The following is a 20,176-nucleotide window of genomic DNA, read 5'->3' on the forward strand; positions in this document are numbered from 1 at the left end:
TTTTATTTAATTAATTGGTTGATTGCCGAGTCGATTTCCATGGAAATTAACAATTGTTTTGTTACTATTCTGGTATGATCAAATTTTGACTATTCACCGAACCGAATTCCAGTTTCATGTCTCATCAAGTCCATTTTAAATAGATTGGTTATATAAAAGTCGCGTGTCTGGATCATTGGACGTCCTCGCGTGCCTTGTAAAAATATATTAACGCCTTAGAGACGGTAAAAAGTGCAGTGAAAAAATTTAGGTAAATCGAACAGTCGGAGCTGTCAAGTCAAAACTTTCTTCCGGTCGACCGTGCGTGATGGACGGCAGCGTTTTGGGGAGCGAATTGTAAATCGTAATCTCGTTATAATGGTCTCTCCGAAAGCGGTGTTCGGAATATGTGCGGGCGTGTCGGCGACTTTATTCCTGGGCTACTGCATCTACTTTGACATCCAGCGTCACAAGGATCCGGACTTCAAAAAGAAACTCAGACAGAGTAAGCGACATTTTTAGGTTAAGACAATAGAAACTAAAAATGTGGTTTTGTTGATCGGTTTCGCAGGACGCAGGGCGAACAAGCAATGCAGCCAGAAGCGGGTCAACACGGTGTTCCCCGACATGAAGGACCACGAGGCCGTGCAGCGGTTCTTCTTGCAGGAGATCCAGTTGGGTGAAGAGCTGTTGGCTGCTGGTGACCTTGAGAGTGGGGTCGATCACTTGGGCAACGCGGTCGCGGTGTGCGGCCAGCCGAACGACTTGCTACAAGTGTTGCAGCAGACCCTGCAACCACAGGTGTTCCACTTACTGATCCAAAGACTGCCATCGGTGGCTCCCCGATTGATGAAAGCACAACAGGCTCCCAGCGCTTCGCTTCAGGAAGAGGATGTGGAGTAACTTTGTTGCCTTAGCTAGTCTCATTGTTAGATCGTTTCATTACTATTTTTCATTGTACTTTTTTCACTTGTTATTACGTGAGTAATAAAGTTGTTGCATCAAGCAATACAAATGATCTATGGTTTATATGTTTTTATTTGAATGTTTGATTATTTAATGTAAATAATACTTGATGTGCGCTGAAATATATAAAGTATTTCCCTATTTAATTTTATTTTACTATCATATCCCAACAAATTGTATATTTTTATTCATTAAGTGTATGTTTGTATAATTTAAGAAACAAGATTAATTTCTAATTTTTTAATTTACTCTTAGATATGTAATATGTTTTTCATAGTAATATATATTCTAATAAAATTTATATGGAGACAATATTATGTAAATATTGAAGGCAAAAGTTCCTGACACAATAAAATTGATTTAGTATTAGTCAATATATACATATTTGTATAAAAACTTGTTCAATATTAAACTAAAAATTAATTTTCAACCTACGTATTTGCTCTTGTAAGAAACTAATCACTTGTTTGTATGTTTTTTCCTTATTTATTATTGTTAATTTAATATTGAATCCTATTAGACTATATATTATTTCAATTTTTAAATTTAATGTGTACAGACTGAGAACCGAGGCTAAATACGTAGCTTAAATTTTCCATATTTTAATATTACTAATCTTAAATTTTAAAATATGATTTATATAATGCGACAGTTCATAATAAATTTTTATGGAGATAATATTATCTACAAATACATATTATGTAATATCACTGAAGATTACAAAATTTCTTATTTATTGACAATCAAACTTGATTAGCAATAAAAATCTAAGTATTTTTATAAAATACTTCCAATATTTATCAGAAAAATACTTAATAAAATATGTATATGATGTCTTATAAGAAAATAAATTTATTTCAAAAATATTCATAAATATATTATAATAGTATTATATGTAGTGGTACTAGTTAAATATTTTAGGCATAACTTATTTAATGTTAACTGTTAAAATAATAATTTACTGTTATTGTTTTATACAGTATTATATTCTTATTCTCCAAAATAGCCCTTTAATTTTTAAAGGGATTTTTGATGATTAAATCTATGTTATTTAATTTGACTTAACACTTTGTATAATATCCTTTTTGTTACATAATTTTGGCCCATCTCCTTGACATAGTCTCGACCATTTTTCGAATATATATAAGCCTACATTCCTTCAAGCTTATTGAATTATTGTGATGAGTTTATTTAAATTTGTAAAATTTTTATGTCGAATCCAGTTATAAAAGAGATTTCTATAGGGTTGATGTCTAGAGATTGGGAAGGGCAAGACAAAACATCTATGTTTTGGTGTTTTAACTAATCCATCGCAATTTTGGATGTTTAGGATCGTTTTCATGTTGAAATACATTTATTAAGAGAATCATTTCTTCAATATATAGAAGCAAATAGTTGTTTAATATATCTCTGTACATAAATCATACTAAGGGGGCCTACGCCAGAAGAATTGAAGCATCCCCACAACATAACTGAACCACCACCATGTTCCACTGTGGATATCACTAACTTTTTGTGTACTTTTGTCTCTGTAGGATGTTTAACATAAGCTGAACCATCATTTTTGTATGAAATAACTTCAGACTCGTCACCACTGTTGTGTAATCCAGTGAACGTGATCCTGAACAAGTCAAATTGAACATTTTTAGTAATCAAGATTTTTCTTGTAGGTTTATGGTCAAACTAACCCCCATCCACTAAACATCGTCTCACAGTCCTTGAACTAATTTCAGGAAGTCCTATTTCTTTCAGGTTGGCTTTAATTTCAGTTAACTATGAGATTGGGTGGCTCTTAGACATTCGAATTATCCACTTATCGATTTTCTTTCAAGGTTTTCAAACGACCACTTGGTCAGGCCCTAATTTTTTTAATAATACAGGGAACGATTGACTTAACATATTTTAATAATTTGCTATAATTATAACCACTATTTCAAAGTTATTTTATAATTTAATTTTATCACCTTTGCTCAAAGTTTCTAATAGATAATAAAAATGTGTATTTTATCCTTTATTTAATGAACATTTCCATAATCATTGGGGAATACTTTAAATTAAAAATTTGTTATAATTGGTTTGGACTTAAATTGAAAATTAAATTTAGTTTTTTTAAGTGAACTTTAACTTTAAAAAGATTTGTGATCTATTTTCTAAATTCTATATGTATGTCATACTTCTGCTATGAATTTGTTGTTTAATCCATTTAGCTAAAATTATTAAGGAATACTTTAATGTAAATTGTGATGGTAGTTAACACGTTCATTTAGGAAGGATGGACATTAGAACGTGTCAAAATAACAGAACAAAAACCTCGGTTAGCATACTTCTTTTTATTAAATAAAAAATATGGAAAGGTAAAATAAAAACAAAAAAAAATGGATATACCTAGTAGATACAAATAAAGAACATGGGTTGTATTTGTCTGTGAAAATTTTTACTGCATATTAAATACAGATATATAATTTTTCTCAAATAATTACACAGTTACGGTACTTTTAAAATGAAGCAATATTAAATATTGAAAATCTTATATTAAATAATACACCATGGTAGTTTCGGTGCGTGAGTTAGACAGTCACGAGGTTATACAAAATTGGCCACGCGTGCGCACTATTGACGGTCGGTGGCTCGGAGTTTCTCCTCAACGGCTTCTTGGCTAGCCTCAGACAAATCTGTTGCTTGGATATACTTCTGCACGCCCACCAGCGACTTTTTCAGCGCATCGAATGAACTGGAATCACACACAAAAAAGTCAGTTCCAAAGTCTGGATTATTTAATAGATATACTTTACCTAGAGTACAACATCTTCTTCTTAACCTTGGCGGTGTCGGGACACCACGACATGAGGAAGAGCTTCTGTTTCTTGGAGGACTCGGACGTGCCCTGGCACTGGTGCATGTACTCGAAATCGTAGAGGCCGTAGCGGCACTCGCCGGCCCCGCCTGCCTGCAGGTTGGTGAGGAACTGGTCGTACTCCTCGTCCCGCGATCCGATCACCTCCACATCGATCTGCCTCTCGTCCTTGATGAAGAAGATCACGTAACGGTGCTTCTTGTCCTTCTTGATCTCCTCGTATGTGGTCTTGCACGCGTCCGACACTGTTACACCCGATGCCTGAAAATTACAACATTCATTAATCAATAATATACAAAAATCAGCTTATCTAGACAACTTCAGGAAACTTCTTGATGGAAATACAGGGATAAATATTTTTTTTAAATTAAACTATTTGGATTAAATTGTTGTCGATCATTTTAACGTTATCAAACCAAACAAACAAAGCCTTTATCTCACAAGATACTGAATCAAATGACCTTCAGGCCCACCTAATTTATATTTTTTGTGCAAACCATATAACTGATAATGCAAGCGCATCAATTGTGTTCACACAACATTGTTTCCGGCGGTGATTCAGCCGATTTTTCGTCGGGACAACGGGCCATTTAACCGTCCGGGAAAGCCAAGGTTCAGGGGAAAATCGACGTGTCGTCGACCTTTATGAAAGCTCGTTAAGTTTTATCTGTAATTTATTTATATTAAGTATTCTTACGGATTTTACAATGAACATTTCACGTAAAACAATTTCGTGTGGTGACACACGATAGTTTTTCAAGTTTCTGTACTGTATCTAAAATTATTCTCAGCAATATTACAATTGATTTAAGTCGAAGCTTTAAGTTACCCGATGATAAAACAAATGTAAACTTGTGAAATTGCCGAAAATTGGTCTAAATGTATAAATTAGTTGACAGTTTATTTTTGGAAAGGCTGCTCCGAGATGAAAACTTGTTTAGTTCTTTATTTCGAAAATGACTGTGGTCGAATATATTTGGGGAATGTTGCACAACATTAAAATTTAAGTTGTACATTGCCAATTTTAATATTTTGTATAAATATGTTTATCTTAGAGCAAATAAAAAATATCCTGTTTTTTTAATCATTAATCAGATACGAATTATTCAGTCTGGTTTATCAGAAGTGCTCCATCATATTGTTTGACAACGGAATAAATAAATATGATGAAAATAAAACCTTTATAAGTAAATTTTTCCTGTTTTTTATTTAGAAACTAATGTTTTTCTTTACTAAACATTCCTTAGTTCTCCCAAATCCACTGAAAATGTGTCTTAAAGGGAAATTTGTCATAATCAATTAATTTCTAATTAAAGTATGAAATTTTTGTTTATTATTATGCCGTTATAGATTAAATAAACAATTAATTTCGAGTACAAATAACAATTTAAAAAGAGACTTGTTTTATTACAATGATTTTTAAAAAATGTTTCATCAAGAAAATAAAGTTTCTAATTAAAAAAATAAATAAAAAACGAAAAACTCAATTATTTGGTATAAATAATTAAATAAAGAAAAATTATTTTGTAAAATTGACTGAAAAAAAAAATAAATTAATATAAAATCCTAAAATATTTAAAAATTTTTAGTAAAAATGTTCAGTGAAACAATTGAATATAAGAACAATTAATAATATAAAAATTTATATTTTAATATTCTAGAAAACTATAAATTATTTAGAACAAATATTAGTAAAACTTGATTAGAATAAAAAAAACTACATAATTACAAATTATTTAACTAAGAAATAACTAAAATTAGAAAAAATCATAAAATTTTTGAAAATTCTAACAAAAAATTCTAATAAATAAAAATTGTTTATAATAAATATTAGAAAAGACTGATCATAATAAAGAAGACCAAATATTATTTAACTAAAAAATAACTAAAATAAGAAAAAATCCTAAAATATTCGATATTTTAAAAAATTCCAAATATTGCCACATAAATTAAAAACATAAAAAATCCTAAAAATTAGTAAAATATTTGTAATAAATGTTAGTAAAAACTGATTTAAATAAATACTAATTATTTAACTAAAAAATGACTAAAATAAGGAAAAATTCTAAAAGTCAATAAATTATTTTGTAATAAATATTAATAAAAACTAAATAAATACAAATTATATAACTCAAAATTAACTAAAATAAGAAAAAATCATAAAATAATTAATATTTTAAAAAATCATAAAATAATTAATATTTTAAAAAATCATAAATATTTCCATAATTTAAGAATATAAAAAATGTAAAAAATAATAAATTATTTGTAATAAATATTAGTAAAAAACTGATTAGAATTAAAAATTTAGTTTTTTTAAATACTAATTATTTAAATAAAAATGACTAAAATAAGAAAAATCCTAAAATATTTGATAATTTCAAAAATTTAAAAAGTTAAAAAAATCCATAAATTAAAAATATAAAAAATTGGAAAATTCCAACGTAAAAAATTATGATAAACAATCAATTATTAGTAACAAATATTTGTAAAATCTTATTAGAATATAAATAATAAAAATATATGCAAAATATTTAAATAAAAAATGACTAATATAAGAAAAAATTCTAAAATATTTGACATTTTAAAAACTTTCAAAAATTTCCATAAATAAAAACATAAAAAATTCTAAAAATCAATAAATTACTTGTAATAATTATTAATAAAAACCTATTATAATAAAAAACTAAGTAAATACAAATTATTTAACTAAAAAATGTCTAAAATAAGAATAAATCCTAAAATATTTGATATTTTTAAAAATTTCAAAAAGTTAAATAAAATCTATAAATTAAAAATATAAAAAAAAGTCTAATATAAAAAATGAAAAACAATGAGTTATTAGTAATAAATATTTGTAATATATAAATATATACCAAATATTTAACTAAAAAATGGCTAAAATATGAAAAAATTAAAAAACAAGAAATATCTAATAATCTAAATAATAAAATTAAAAAAAAAAACCCTAAACATTATTTAATAAAAATATCCAGTAAATAAATTCTAAAATACCATAAAATATTTGAAAAAATTAAACAAAATTATTGAAAAATGTTTAGTAAAAGTTGACTGAATATAAGAAAAATGAAAATACCAAACTTTCATTTTGAGAAAATTAAAATTTCTTAAAATACCAAGAAATATTTTAATGGTTTAAAATAAATATTAAAATTAAAATATATATAAAATTATATAATTAAATTTTAAAAATTCAATTAATTATATGAATATATAAATAACTGTGAATTATGCGATAAAAATGTTTGATGTAAGAAATTTAAATATGGAAATTTATTAAAATAAAGGAATCCCATTTAAAAATTTATATTTTGTCGGAATTATAAAAATCACAACGTTATTCAAAACTATTTTTTGGGAATATTTAGTATTTAAACAATTTTAGACCAATTTGTTGAAACAGGCCAAGTAAGATTTAAAATATTTAATTCTATAAATCACATTTGCACATGTCTTAATTTATTGGTTGGTTAAATTGTGACGCACCAGTTTCAACCTTGTTACTGGCCGAGTCCAAATATAGAAATAGAATCGAAATCGTAGAAAATATTTGCAGAATAAACCGCATACACAATACATGTATACATACATAAATGTCAAAAACAATGATAAATTAAATAAACCAACGAAGTTTCGTCTAGTTAACCAATAACGGCAACAAAACTGATAATAAAACAGGATTAAATCTCTCGAACGTTCGTTCGCAGCGAAGGCAAAAGTGCGTGAAAACATCCTGGCCACCGTCCAGCGGCTGTAAATTCAACGATTACGCGATTTGTTAAATCCGTTAAATCGTGACGATCGTTTCAATCGGGTGCGCAATGCCGGAGACCGGACAATTTCGTTTCCAACACGTCCGAGCTTCCGGTACCCGTTCCTATTTCCTGTCACGGTCAAAATCTTATCTGACGCACAATGTTTAAAATTGTTTGGGGGTTTTGTGATCGATGATCCATTAAGGAAAGTTTTAAATTCAAGACAAGGGATCTTATCAGGCAGATAATTTAATTTTAGAAAACATTGGAGCACTTAAACAAGATAACTTACTGCATCAAACAATGCCAAAAATAATTAAGTTAATTAGCAATACATAAACAAAAATATTACGAACCATTTTTGCCTACAAATCACAGCAACTACTTTGAATAACAACAAACGACTGACTGACTGACTGACTGACTGACTGACATGTATGAGTTACTTTTAATTACCTTATCAAATTATCAGCTATTCAAGTTGATAACACAAAATATTGAGTGAGAATTGTTGTTTTTCTCGTTTATGAATCATCTTTTGGGGCGGTTGTGTGTACGTGACACGTCACCGTTGTCGTTTCCGAAAACAGGGGAGCCTGACGTACAGATTCGAGTAAATTGCGGTTTAATAAATGTATCTGTTGACCTTGCCATTGGTGAGTTGTTCGGAAGCGACGATTACAAAGATTCGTTGAGTAAATTGGAATAATTTCGACGTGTTTCAATACACAGGTTCAACAATTTTCTAAGCATGATTGTAACTCAGAGTAAATGTAAAAATTATTGTTTTAAATTCAAGAGAAACGGTAATATGAATGAGAATGAATATTCACCCCAGCTGGCATTTTTGTGGCTTCTTTTTCTTTAACAGTAACTGACAACTTTCAGAACTTTGACATTAACTACAACTGTCAAAGTTGAATTTATTTGACAGTTATTGTTAGTTTTTTTTTAATTATGTATGTAAAAATGTCTAAAATAAATAATTTAAAGTTATCAGAAGAAAGAAAATATTAAAAACTTAAAAAATCTGAATTATTTTATAAAATATTCAGTAAAAATTTACCATTTGGAAAAATTGGAACTCACAAATTGAAAATGTCCAAAACTTCTAAATTAAACAAAAAATATTAAAAATTTAGAAAATTCGAAACTCCCAATACAAAAAACTTCAAAAATCTGAATTATTTGATAAAATGTTGTGTAAAAATTTACCAAAATATGGAAAAATTGAAACTTATAATTTGAAAATGTCCAAAAATTCTAAAATAAACAATTTTTTTGATTGTAAAACGTTATCAGAACACAAAAAATATTAAAAATTTTGAAAACTCTAAATTTTCAATATAAAAAACTTAAAAAATCTGTATTATTTGATAAAATATTCATGAAAAATTTACCAAAATATGGAAAAATTGATACTGATAATTCAAAAATAAAATAATAAAACGAAAATATGGAAAAATTGACATTTACAAATTGAAAAAATTAAAAAAAATCTAAAATAAACCATTTTAGAATACAGAAAACTGTTAAAAATTCAGAAAATTTATCATTTCCAACACAAAAAACTTCAATAAAATTAGTTATTTGGCAAAAATGTTCAGTAAAATTTTATTAAAAGTTAAATTAAAACAAAAAAAATGGAAAAATTGACTCTTACAAATTGAGAATTTAAAAAAAAAATTAAAATAACCCATTTATTTAATGAAAATATTTAATAAAAAATCATTAGAATACAGAAAACTCTTAAAAATATAGAAATTTTATAATTTCCAACATAAAAACTTCAATAAAATTAGTTATTTGACAAAAATGTTCAGCAAAAATATGTTAAAAGTTAAAATAAAACAAAAAAATTGACACTTTTAAAATGAAAAAGTCAAAAAAAATTAAAATAAAGCTTTCATTTAATAAAAATATTTAGTAAAAAATCATTAGAATACAGAAAACTGTTAAACATACAGAAATTTTATAATTTCCAACATAAAAAAATTCAATAAATTTAATTATTTGATAAAAATATTCAGCAAAAATGTGTTAAAAGTTAAAATAAAACAAAACAATGGAAACATTGACCCTTACAAATTGAAACCAATTATTTAATGAAAATGTTTAGTAAAAAGTCATTAGAATACAGAAAACTGTTAAAAATCCGGAAGTTTTATAATTTCCAACATAAGAAACTTCAATAAATTTAATTATTTGATAAAAATGTTCAGCAAAAATGTGTTAAAAATTAAAATAAAAGAAAAAAATGAAAAAATTGACCATTACAAATTGAAAAATTTTTTAAAAATCTAAAATGAACTATTTATTTAATGAAACAAAAAAAAACTGTTAAAAATCCAGAAAATGTGTAATTTCCAATATAAAAACTTAAGTTATTGATAAAGATATTCAGTAATAAATTATAAAATAAATGTTAAAATAAACCGTATACTTAATAAAAAAAATTACAAAATATTATTAAAATACAAAAAAGTTAAATATATAGAAAAATCAGCAATGTTCAGCAAATAATGATTCACTAATTCAAAATAAGTAAAAGTATACAAAAATTTAAACTGTATATAATCAAGAATTTTAAAATAAACAATTTATTTGATTAAAATGATTATTCAAGTCATTAGAATAAAAAAATAATTATAAATATATACCAAACTTTCAATTTAAAATATTCTAAAAGTTCTAAATAATACTATAATTACAAAAACAACTAAATTATGTTTATGTTGGTTTCATAACATAATTTATTGGGTAATATCAATGCAATTACATATTGAATTTCTGTCACAATTGATTATCTAGTATTTACTCTATTACTGAAGTATTATTTATAACTGATAAATATCGATTAAAATTGTATTTGCAAAAAAGTACGTAAGTAGTATCTATAAAAATTTTTGTTGAAAAAAGAAGGAAAACTGTAATTTCCTAAATTTTAATACTCCTTTCACAGACATTATTATTATTATTATTATTATTATATTACATTATGTTATTAAAGTTTATCTAATAAATAAACAAATTTTATGTATCAAAATCACTAATTTGGCTTTAAAGAAACGTACAACTTTATTTAAGTACACCGAAAAAAGTGCTAATGACTCGACATCAACGAAAAACGTTCGAATTTTTTAGCCACAGCAAAAGATAACAGCCGTAACCTTCGACGAGTAACAACGCATTCTTCGCAGACATCTCAATCAAACTTAGTTTTCCCCCCTCATCTAAACTCCGTCCGCCAGATCTTTCAACCCGGTGCAGACACTCTGCCTCCCCTCGAATCAATCCAAACAAAGGTGAAATGAATCACTTATCCTCGTCACGAATAACTTATTGCCAGCTCATTACGGGGACTCAACCGTGGCAATTAAATCACACACACACATACACACGAAAAAAACGTACAGTACAATTTATTGAAAATTTTTAAACCGTTATTTTAATAACATGGCAAACATTGGCAGCAACCGTGCTGATTATAAATAGTACCGCCTTAAAAATGTTACTGCATGCAACTAAAGAAGTTGCCAGATCGATGGGGATTGTCACAATTTACTACTGGGTGTTTTTGCAAGTCGTTTTAGTTTGAAGGAATGTTTTAACACTCAGTTAAGTTGGAAGAACTATCAGAAAATGTGGCAAAAATTGTCCCTAAATTGTTTTAATTGTGTGTGTTCCGGTTGTAAACATTAATTGACAATTTTTGCCCACTTTGGTGGGCAACACTTTCGAGTTTGAGCTTTTGATTGACAAGATTGTATGGGAGGAACAGACACCATGACTTGGCAACAACGTCCGCACAATTCGACGTACAAAGCGTCGAACTATTCTTGTCTAAGCAGTTTAATTATGACCCGAGTTAATTAAAATCGGTGTTCTGCTATGCTAGACAGAAATCTGATTAATTACAAGCATAAAATTAACCCGACCGGTGGGGGTATTCTCCCGTGCTTAAAAAAAGGCACGTAGCCTTAGGGCACATTCCAAATTTGGCTAATAAGACCCGAGTCTAAAAATAGATTGCCCACATGGCGTGTATTTTGGGCCCCAACCCTCCTGCAGTGACCTAAGGACTTAATTTCGTCCATTCCTTGGACCACCACCGAAAACCGTACCGAGATATCGAATGACACATCCTTATAAATCCACGAACCCGAATCGGACTAAAGCCGGTTGTGGCCCTCACGTGGGGCACAAACTGGGCGGCAAAACGGGGCTGCAAACTGATTTCCAAGGAGACCCAACGAGTTGTCAACCCCCCCGATTAGGGCGAGGCAAGGAAGTGTGACGTGGGGGCTGTAAAACACCCAACACAGGCACAATTGCGGCTAGGACGCCGCCACGACTCCAATTCGACCCCCGAAACGGCGAATTAAGGCGATTTTTGGCAGTTATTGCGAATCTGCGGAATATGGCGGCCGGCTTCTACTGTTCCCCTAAAACGGTTAAAATCCGCGGATTGTCCCCCGAGTTCGACTACCGGCGGCCTAGGAGTGTAATAATCGAACAGTACTCACCATATTGAATTAATCCAGAAGAACAATGAACTATACAATACTCAACTGCCGGTTACACACAGTTTTAAACGACTGTTCTCTTTTGGAGGTCTGTGGCGAACGTTGATCTGCCGGCGGGTGTGCGTGCGCAGGCGCGCGTCTCCTTATTACTACGCCGACGGTTTGTTCTTCCAAAAGATTTTATTCGGTTTTGAGCGATGACTTAATCACCAACGAAACCCGATTGACCTGAACGTCAAGCGTTTTCCCTTGTTTCAAAAAAAATCACCGGCCATCCGGCCAAGGCCCACCCCGATTAGATCGTCGGGTTACTTTTCGCCGCGCACGTTTTGCGCCCTTTTTCAAAACGGACCGACGAAAGTTTTTAAACAATTTCGCAATTGTTTTCCGGATCCGTTTCCACACTTTTTTGGTTAATCCGTCGCACGGCAGCCGTTTGCGATTTTGGGGAAGGCGACGTGGAAACGGCGGAAAAATCGACGATCGCTGCGGGTACGGATGAGTCACGGATTTCGACCAATGTGCGAGCCGGTTCTCTCAAATGCCCATAAAAGGTAAACGAGTCTTTCCAACATGGCCGCCTTTGAAATTGAAATGTTGGCGCCACGCCCTTTAAAATCATCGATTTGGACGCGTGCGGCGTCTTGGACGGGCACTTTTCGTTGATAAGATAAGGGGCTCTGCGATGAGCATCGCAAACTCCTCACCGACATCCAATTTAGGAGCTTTTTGTGGGAGTCTCAGATAAACCTTTTATGGCAATAATGATTTTAGTTCCAGTCCCATTGTTTTGGAAAAAAAAACAGAGTAAACGTAGTCATACAAGGATGGTGATCTTCCAGTTTCCAAATAAGTTCACACCTTGCGATAGGACAATTTAGTATACGGGGGCCCATCAATAGTTTTGTCCCACAACAAATCAATAAGTTTGTCTCTAATTTTGTGGCTATTTTAATGAATCACTTAGTCATAATTAGTGAATATTGACAGGAAAGTGCTCAAGCAAATTTCCAGCTTCAATGGGTGTAAAATAAAGATTATTTGGAATGATCAATATACTGTTTTATTTCTACTTGTACTGCCTTATGCGATACATGCTGCCTAATTATAAACTTTACATCTTAGTAAATAATACTCTTAAAATAAAATGAAAATTATAATTTATTTCATAAAAATAAAACTTGCCCTACACAATGGTACGGTTTATGTATGGAAAAAACATGATAGAAAATACTATACATACACTAAAATTCCTTCAATACAAAAAATCTTGGCATTGTTTACGATAACAATAAATAAATTACAATATAAAACAATTTCCAATGTTAAATCATCACTTAAGTCACAATCATGCATTACTGACACCGTTCAGAAACTAGTCTTATTAATCAATTAGTCAGTAAAGTTTATAAACAATTATGTGTACTAATACTAAATAAGTCCTCGCTTTTTCTTGTAGTCTTGGAGATTCAAGCTTCGTCTCGGGGCTCTCGTGGATAATTTCGGAATCACATTTATAGGTGTTTCTAGGCAAAGAAGCAAATTACAAAGTTTCCCCATCACGTTATTACACAACTTACCAGGTAAAGGAACTTCTAAGTCTATTTTAATATCAAAGTCATGAGCGGAGAACAAGTCGTCCGACGACACTTGCACTGGCTTCGGTGGGGGCATGGGATTCTCAGTTTCTAAGGGGGCATCTTCGGGCACCAAATCCAGGACTTGGTCAGACTTGTCGTCTTTGTCGCTGGCTTTGAAGTGCATTGTTGGTTTGGTTGACCTCCTGGTGAAGGGATCAGCAACCTAAAATGGAATCACATTAGTATACGACGATTTAAAACTTTAAATAAGTCAAATTTTTATCCTCAGACAGCAGAAATCACTGCTGAGATCAGCCAGAATTTAACAACTGTAACAATGCAGTGGTTTACAAGTCATTCAAGGGGTAGAAAACTAATGAGATAGTTAAAATTTATACTTTGGAGTAAGATGTAAATGAAATAATCATTTTCTAATTACTCAGAAAGCTTCAGAATAACTGTGCAGCTTATGGCAAGACTGTAGGCTCATCTTCAAGGGGCAACAAGGGGTTTTTATTGTTAGTTACATTACCTTCTTTCCTTTATTGGCACGAACTTCGGCCATGATGGCCTTCTCAGCCTCCTCCACGTTCTTCTTCCTGTTACGATCGTTGATGTATGATATACTGGAAATGGTGGAGGTGCGCAGCTTGTCCAGCTCTGAGGCACGCTCCTCCAGCTCCGACAGCTTCTGAGCATACTCGCGGGCAGTCTCTTCGTCGCCTCGGCATAGGGCTGCGTCTCTCTCCTTCATCAGCTGCGTCTTCTTCATCGCATAATTGTGGGGGTTGGACTTGAACCGTTCCTTCTCCCGCAGCTGGAAAATCGAAACGCGTGACTAAAGCCAAACTAGTTTGTGGGTTAGTTACAATTCGTTCGACGTCTTGTTCGTTGAACTCGTACGTGATCGCCTCCTTGATGTCGGCGATCTTTTGTTCGACCTTGCTTTTGGATGGCAACTCGTTGCCGGCGGCGGCGCTTGCCTCCAGCCACTTGTGGTACTCACTATCTGTAAACTCTTGATTGGATACGAACTCCAGTCGGAACACCCGCTCCTGGTTGCCGTGTCTCACCCTCAACCCCTTCAAATTAAATTAAATTAATATATATTAACTGTATTGTGATCAATACAAAGTACCTTATTAGTTTTGGTCTTGCCCAAGGTGTAAATCTTGGCGGTCTCATAGACCCCAATGACCTCGGCCACGCGGTAGATGGACGTGTTGTTCTGCTGGCCGATGCCTATCTTTACGAAACACCCCTTGGCTATTTTGTCGAAGTTGGGCATGTGGACGAAACGCTCCAACTTGTGGCGCGACAGACGGATCTGGTTGAGGTCCTGGCGTTGGGGTGTGTAGGCGGGCTCGGGCACTTCCGCCTCCGGCTCGGCCTCGCTTGAGCTCGAGCTCGACGACGATCGGGACCTGGAGCGGGAACGCACGGAGGCGGTGGCCGACTGCTTCGGCTGCGGCGAACGTTTGCCTTCGTCTGAAATCGTCAAACTATTAGTAACAGTGGGAGGTTCCATGGATCCAGTGAATTTCGGTGTGCGGGGGGACAGTTCAGTGAGTTAGACGTCTGACAACACTTGACATATGTAAAATAAAATCATATTATTTCCCATTATATTATTTTTTAGAATATTTTAATAATATGTAATTAAATATCTAATACATTTGCAGTATAAACTAACTAGTTAACCAGTGAATGACAAAAAAATTACTTATAGGCCCCCATAATTATTATTTGATTGACTCTTATATGAATATAAACGATATGGTTTAATTCTGTATATAATTATATGCATTTATAAAACTAGAAGTTAAAAAAATTTTTCATAACTTGACCAATTTTAAAAAATACATACAATGTAGTTATTCTAATATGTAATTAAAGTATTAAAATATTAAAAAAATATACTTGGACATTAAAATTCTTTAAAAAACTTACGTTTGGGCATTATCAGACAAAACTGCAAGTCTGGAATGAACAACTGCTAAATATCAACTGCTTTTATTTCAAATTTTCAAGTTGTTTTTGTTTAAAAGTCATGGAAACAGTTTTAAAAAAATAGCATACTAAATTGTTTTTCAGAAAAAGTGAGTGGAGAAGTAGTTGTCAATGTGTGAAGTTCAAATACAATCAGTTACAATTAAAATATTTAAATTAATTATAATAAAATATCAATCAACAATTAACATGTGGATACAATTCAATATATTTGGGGCTCAAATTATGTGAGGCTTTGTATGTATCTTCTCAGTTTCATAAAATTAAAAATATACAAATATATGGCCCCAATTTCATAATTTACAACTAAAATGAGTTAAAATGTACCCCAATGTTCAAAAGAATTTATTTGTCAAAGCAACCAAAATTTGATATATTTGGGCTCAAATTTAATGAAGCCTTTTTTATTTGTCATATATATGGTCCCAATTTTATAATTTATTATCAAAATTATAATTAAACTGGGTTAAAATAAAGGGTTGGAATATACCCCCCAAAGTTCAAATGGATTTATTTGCCAAAACAATTAAAATTTAGTATATTTGGGACTAAATTTTGTGAAGTCTTTACTATTTATGTTCTCTGTACCATAAAATTATAAATATACAAATATATGACCCTAATTTTATAATTTATTATCAAAATTATAATTAAATTGGACTCAATTCTCTTACAAAATAAAGAGTTGAAGTGCACCCCAAAGTTCCAAGAACTTTATTTGTCAAAACAATTAAAATTTAATATATTTGAGGCTCAAATCTTGTGAGGCCTTTTTTATTTATCTTCTCAGTACCATAAAATTAAATATGTATAAATATATTGCCCTAATTTTATAATTTATTATCAAAATTATAATTAAATTGAATTGAGTACAATTCAAATCCACTAAACTAAACAGTTGGAATGTACCCCAAAGATAAAAGGTCTTATTTACTAAATCAATTAAAATTTAATACATTTGAGGCTCAAATCTTGTGAGGCCTTTTTATTTATCTTCTCAGTACCATAAAATTATAAATATACAATATATGACCTTAATTTTATAATTTATTTTCAAAATTATAATTAAACTGAACTAAATTCTCTACCAAAATAAACAGTTGAAATGCACCCCAAAGTTCAAAGAGCTTTATTTGTCACAACAATTAAAATTTAATATATTTGAGGCTCAAATCTTGTGAGGCCCATCCAATAAAATTATAAATATACACATATATGGTCTTAATTTTATAATTCATTATCAAAATTTTAATTAAATTGGACTCAATTCTCTTCAAAATTAAAAAGTTGGAATGTGCCCCAAGTTCAGAAGGTTTTATTTACGAAAACAATTAAAATTTAATATATTTGAGACTCAAATTTGCTGAGGCTTATTAGAGTTTGTAGCTGAATAAAAAATATAAAATGCACACAAAAGATTTTGTAAACTAGTGTAATTAAAGGTAATTTGATTGAGAATATATGTATGTTAATCTTAAGCAACATGTCTTTCAACTTATGTAACAAATGCTTAATTTATTCAAGTATTAAGAGAGAAAGAGGACATTATGATATAAACTTTAATATTGCTTTAAAAATATATTATTTACAATCTTGTCCAACAAAATCAATAACTTTTATTGATATATTCTATAATTGCTTAATAAGTTTCAATTTTAAACGTTGTATAAATAATAAGTATTGATTCATTTTATTAAATTCTCGTCTAGTTTTCTATTGTTTCATTAAATCAACAACAAATGAAGTTTATCTCTTAAAAATGGAATTCAATCAATAATTTAGATTATTTCTGATCAATCAACATGTTTGGAACTGAATAAGGAAGAACATAGGTTGTCTCCAAATAATAGATGTTTAAATTAAAATGTAAATGATGGAAAAAAGGCAATGTTAACAAAAACATGTCTTAAAGTACTTGAAATTTTTCATTAAATTAAGTTTATCTTTAAATAACTTAAATTCAAGGATATTATTTAGATAATTTTAGATCAATTGATCAGTCTGTAACTTGATGAAGATGAAACCTAAAATTTCTATTTAAAATTGAAATAAACAATGTTTCTTCTCAATTGATTTAGGTTATTTAGGTTATTAAAAAATACCATACCTTCACTGGAACTGGACGAGTCGTCGTCCGAGTAAATATCGGAGGCCTTCAGCTTGTTGCTCTTGTTCGTCATCTCCTCCTCCTCCTTCTTTTTCTTCTTCTCCTGCTCCTCCTTCCGCTTCTCCTCGGCCTCCTCACGCTTCTGTTTGCCCTCACGTCTCGCCTTCAACTCGGCCATGGCGTTCACACGCTTGTCCACCTTGCCTCTGTTCTCCTCGATGTTCTTCTTACGTTCCTTGCTACGTTCCTTGTGGTCGATGGAACTGTAGTCATTCTGCAGCCTGTTCTGATCGCGATCCTTCTCCTTGTCCCGTTCCTTGTCCCTGTCTTTGGGTTTGGCGAACGGCTTCTCTTTGGCACGTTCCGCTTTCCTCGCCTGTCTCAGCTTCTTTTCGATCTCGAATCTGGAATGGGATTTATTGTGATACATTCTCGTGGGGATCGATGACAATATTTTAGTTTATCAGTCACTTTGAAGTAATACGTGAAAAATTATTCGTTTTTTTTTTCTGGACGGTAACTGAGTAACCTCAAAATACAAAATCTAATTAAAAAATACGATATTTTCAATAATTGCATGTAAAATATTCAATTTATGATTAACATAAAAAAAAATCTGGCAAATGGCCGTTCAGGGAACAAATTGCGTTGTATAGAAAAAACATATTTACTTTGATTTTCCAGTAATTCGCCCCCTTTTCTTCTTGTTCTTTAGAATATTCATGTTTAATTAAGTTTGGTAAAACCCTGCACTTAATATTTCAACTGCCCAATCTGATTTATAGCAGCTTGATCTGGACGTGAAAACTACGTAACTGATACGTATAATACTGGGAAAAAATCTAGTAACAAATGGCCCCAATTTTATTTGTCAAAGTTGTCAACATTTGTTTAGAAATTGTTACTGTATGAGCAATTTTTTTTCAAGCAGTTTATCCCACTTGATATATACAAACGTGAAATTGTTATAACAAGAATATTTATGCACACAAAACACTAGAAGTGCCTAAAATCAAGGCGTCCAATATTAATTGTTAACTATAAGTTGGTATTATCACGCATGCGCATATCCAAAGGCAGACTGCTGGACTGCGCATGCGCCTTAGCCCAAAACGAAGCTGTTAAAGAGGAATATTTGTTTTTTTGGGCAAATCTAATAAGTGGGCCACTTACCTGGAGTTTGTCTACTCCGAAATATAAAGAAGAAATGTGCCAAACGAAAACCAGACAGTTACAGTCATTCAAATTGACAGAATTGATGACAATTTATAAATAGAATTTAGTCAATTAATTTAGAAACATGCAGCAGTGACATTTAATAATTTGATGCAGGCCAAACCTTTAAGAACCGAACTGCAAGGTTCTAACCAAAATAAAACAGTTAACAAAGTGAAGACTCACCTTTTTTTCAACATTTCTCTGTTTTCGATACGCTTGAAAATTTCTGTTTCTCGCTCCTTTTCAGTGAGACTGGCTAACCTGGCTCGATCCTCCTCATCACCCATAAGCTGATCATCATATCCATCATTGAACTCCTCCTCGGAATCTGAGTCGGAGTCTGACACTTCGCCCTCCTCGGGCTCGGAGTTCCTGGCGGCCTCCGCTCGTTTGCCATTGTGCGAGTCGGAATCGGACGATATCGAGTCACGTTTCGGCTTCTTTTTGTTGTTCTTCGATGAGGTCTCACTATCAGAACCCGAATCAGATTCTGAGGAGGATCTTGGTGAACGTTTCTTCTTGCTCTTCTTCTTGGAGAGCTTTTGGATTTCCTGCAATCGATTTGGAGAGGAGACGATATTTTAAATTGGTTTACTTACATTCAAGGGGACTGGGAGCATTTTTTCAGGTTAATCTTAATCTACAACATTTATGTAATAGTGAATTTCTAAAATTTGACAAGGAAATAAATATCATTGTCATAGCCAAAAATGATTATTTTTGTTTTAAAAATAAAACGCACTTGGATCTATTTTTTGGCAATAATACAGTGTTGTTAGGTTAAGTTTTTAAATAAGCGACTACTTACAGAGTCATCTAGGTCGCTTCCTGAGTTATCGCTTGAGTCACTGTCTATTAACGCTTGATTTTTTCGTTTACCCATGATTTAATTTTGTAGGCACACACTGGAATTTGGAAAATATTCAAAACAACTTTCTTAAAGTAAGCTTGCGAATTACCCTTGGCAGGTAACTGACTTGGGGGGAAAACCAAAATCACCAACGTACCAAACATAATAAGGCGCCAAGTTTAAATAACTGGGATTTTATTCGAGTTGGATGAAGGAATGTAACAAGTTTTCCGATGTTAATACAAGTGTTTAAACTTAAAAATACTGGTTTATTGAAAAAATTGTCAAATTTGCCTATTCTATCTTACAG

The 20,176-nt window shown here is 31.3% G+C and overlaps 3 protein-coding genes across 5 annotated transcripts; 1 reads left to right on the plus strand and 2 right to left on the minus strand.

The window, feature by feature from the left end:
• The first annotated feature begins 97 nt into the window (after positions 1-97).
• On the plus strand, positions 98-1,086 carry LOC109600550 (mitochondrial import receptor subunit TOM20 homolog). The gene is made up of 2 exons (XM_020016709.2): positions 98-484; positions 551-1,086. Exons 1-2 carry the CDS (start codon positions 358-360, stop codon positions 880-882), a joined length of 459 nt encoding a protein of 152 aa, XP_019872268.2. The 5' UTR covers positions 98-357; the 3' UTR covers positions 883-1,086.
• A 2,169-nt stretch (positions 1,087-3,255) lies between these two features.
• LOC109600544 (cofilin/actin-depolymerizing factor homolog) lies at positions 3,256-12,250 on the minus strand. 2 transcript variants are annotated; one of them, XM_020016704.2, is made up of 3 exons: positions 12,102-12,250; positions 3,738-4,060; positions 3,256-3,676 (listed from the first exon to the last, which is right to left on the minus strand). In XM_020016704.2, the coding sequence occupies exons 1-3, from the start codon at positions 12,102-12,104 to the stop codon at positions 3,556-3,558; spliced, it is 447 nt and encodes a 148-aa protein (XP_019872263.1). In that variant the 5' UTR covers positions 12,105-12,250; the 3' UTR covers positions 3,256-3,555. The 2 variants fall into 2 exon arrangements, with proteins under 2 accessions (XP_019872263.1, XP_049819561.1); XM_049963604.1 differs by lacking the exon at positions 12,102-12,250 and adding an exon at positions 8,409-8,435.
• Positions 12,251-13,244: 994 nt separating this feature from the next.
• Positions 13,245-20,044, minus strand: LOC109600556 (RNA polymerase-associated protein Rtf1). 2 transcript variants are annotated; one of them, XM_049963602.1, is made up of 9 exons: positions 19,825-19,980; positions 19,616-19,656; positions 19,200-19,567; positions 17,799-18,202; positions 14,820-15,169; positions 14,551-14,763; positions 14,214-14,498; positions 13,682-13,904; positions 13,245-13,627 (listed from the first exon to the last, which is right to left on the minus strand). In XM_049963602.1, exons 2-9 carry the CDS (start codon positions 19,634-19,636, stop codon positions 13,533-13,535), a joined length of 1,959 nt encoding a protein of 652 aa, XP_049819559.1. In that variant the 5' UTR covers positions 19,637-19,656; positions 19,825-19,980; the 3' UTR covers positions 13,245-13,532. The 2 variants fall into 2 exon arrangements, with proteins under 2 accessions (XP_049819559.1, XP_019872278.1); XM_020016719.2 differs by lacking the exon at positions 19,616-19,656 and having other exon boundaries at positions 19,825-20,044.
• Positions 20,045-20,176: the final 132 nt, after the last annotated feature.

The sequence above is a fragment of the Aethina tumida genome, chromosome 2 (genome assembly GCF_024364675.1).
Source record: "Aethina tumida isolate Nest 87 chromosome 2, icAetTumi1.1, whole genome shotgun sequence".
NCBI lineage: Eukaryota > Metazoa > Arthropoda > Insecta > Coleoptera > Nitidulidae > Aethina > Aethina tumida.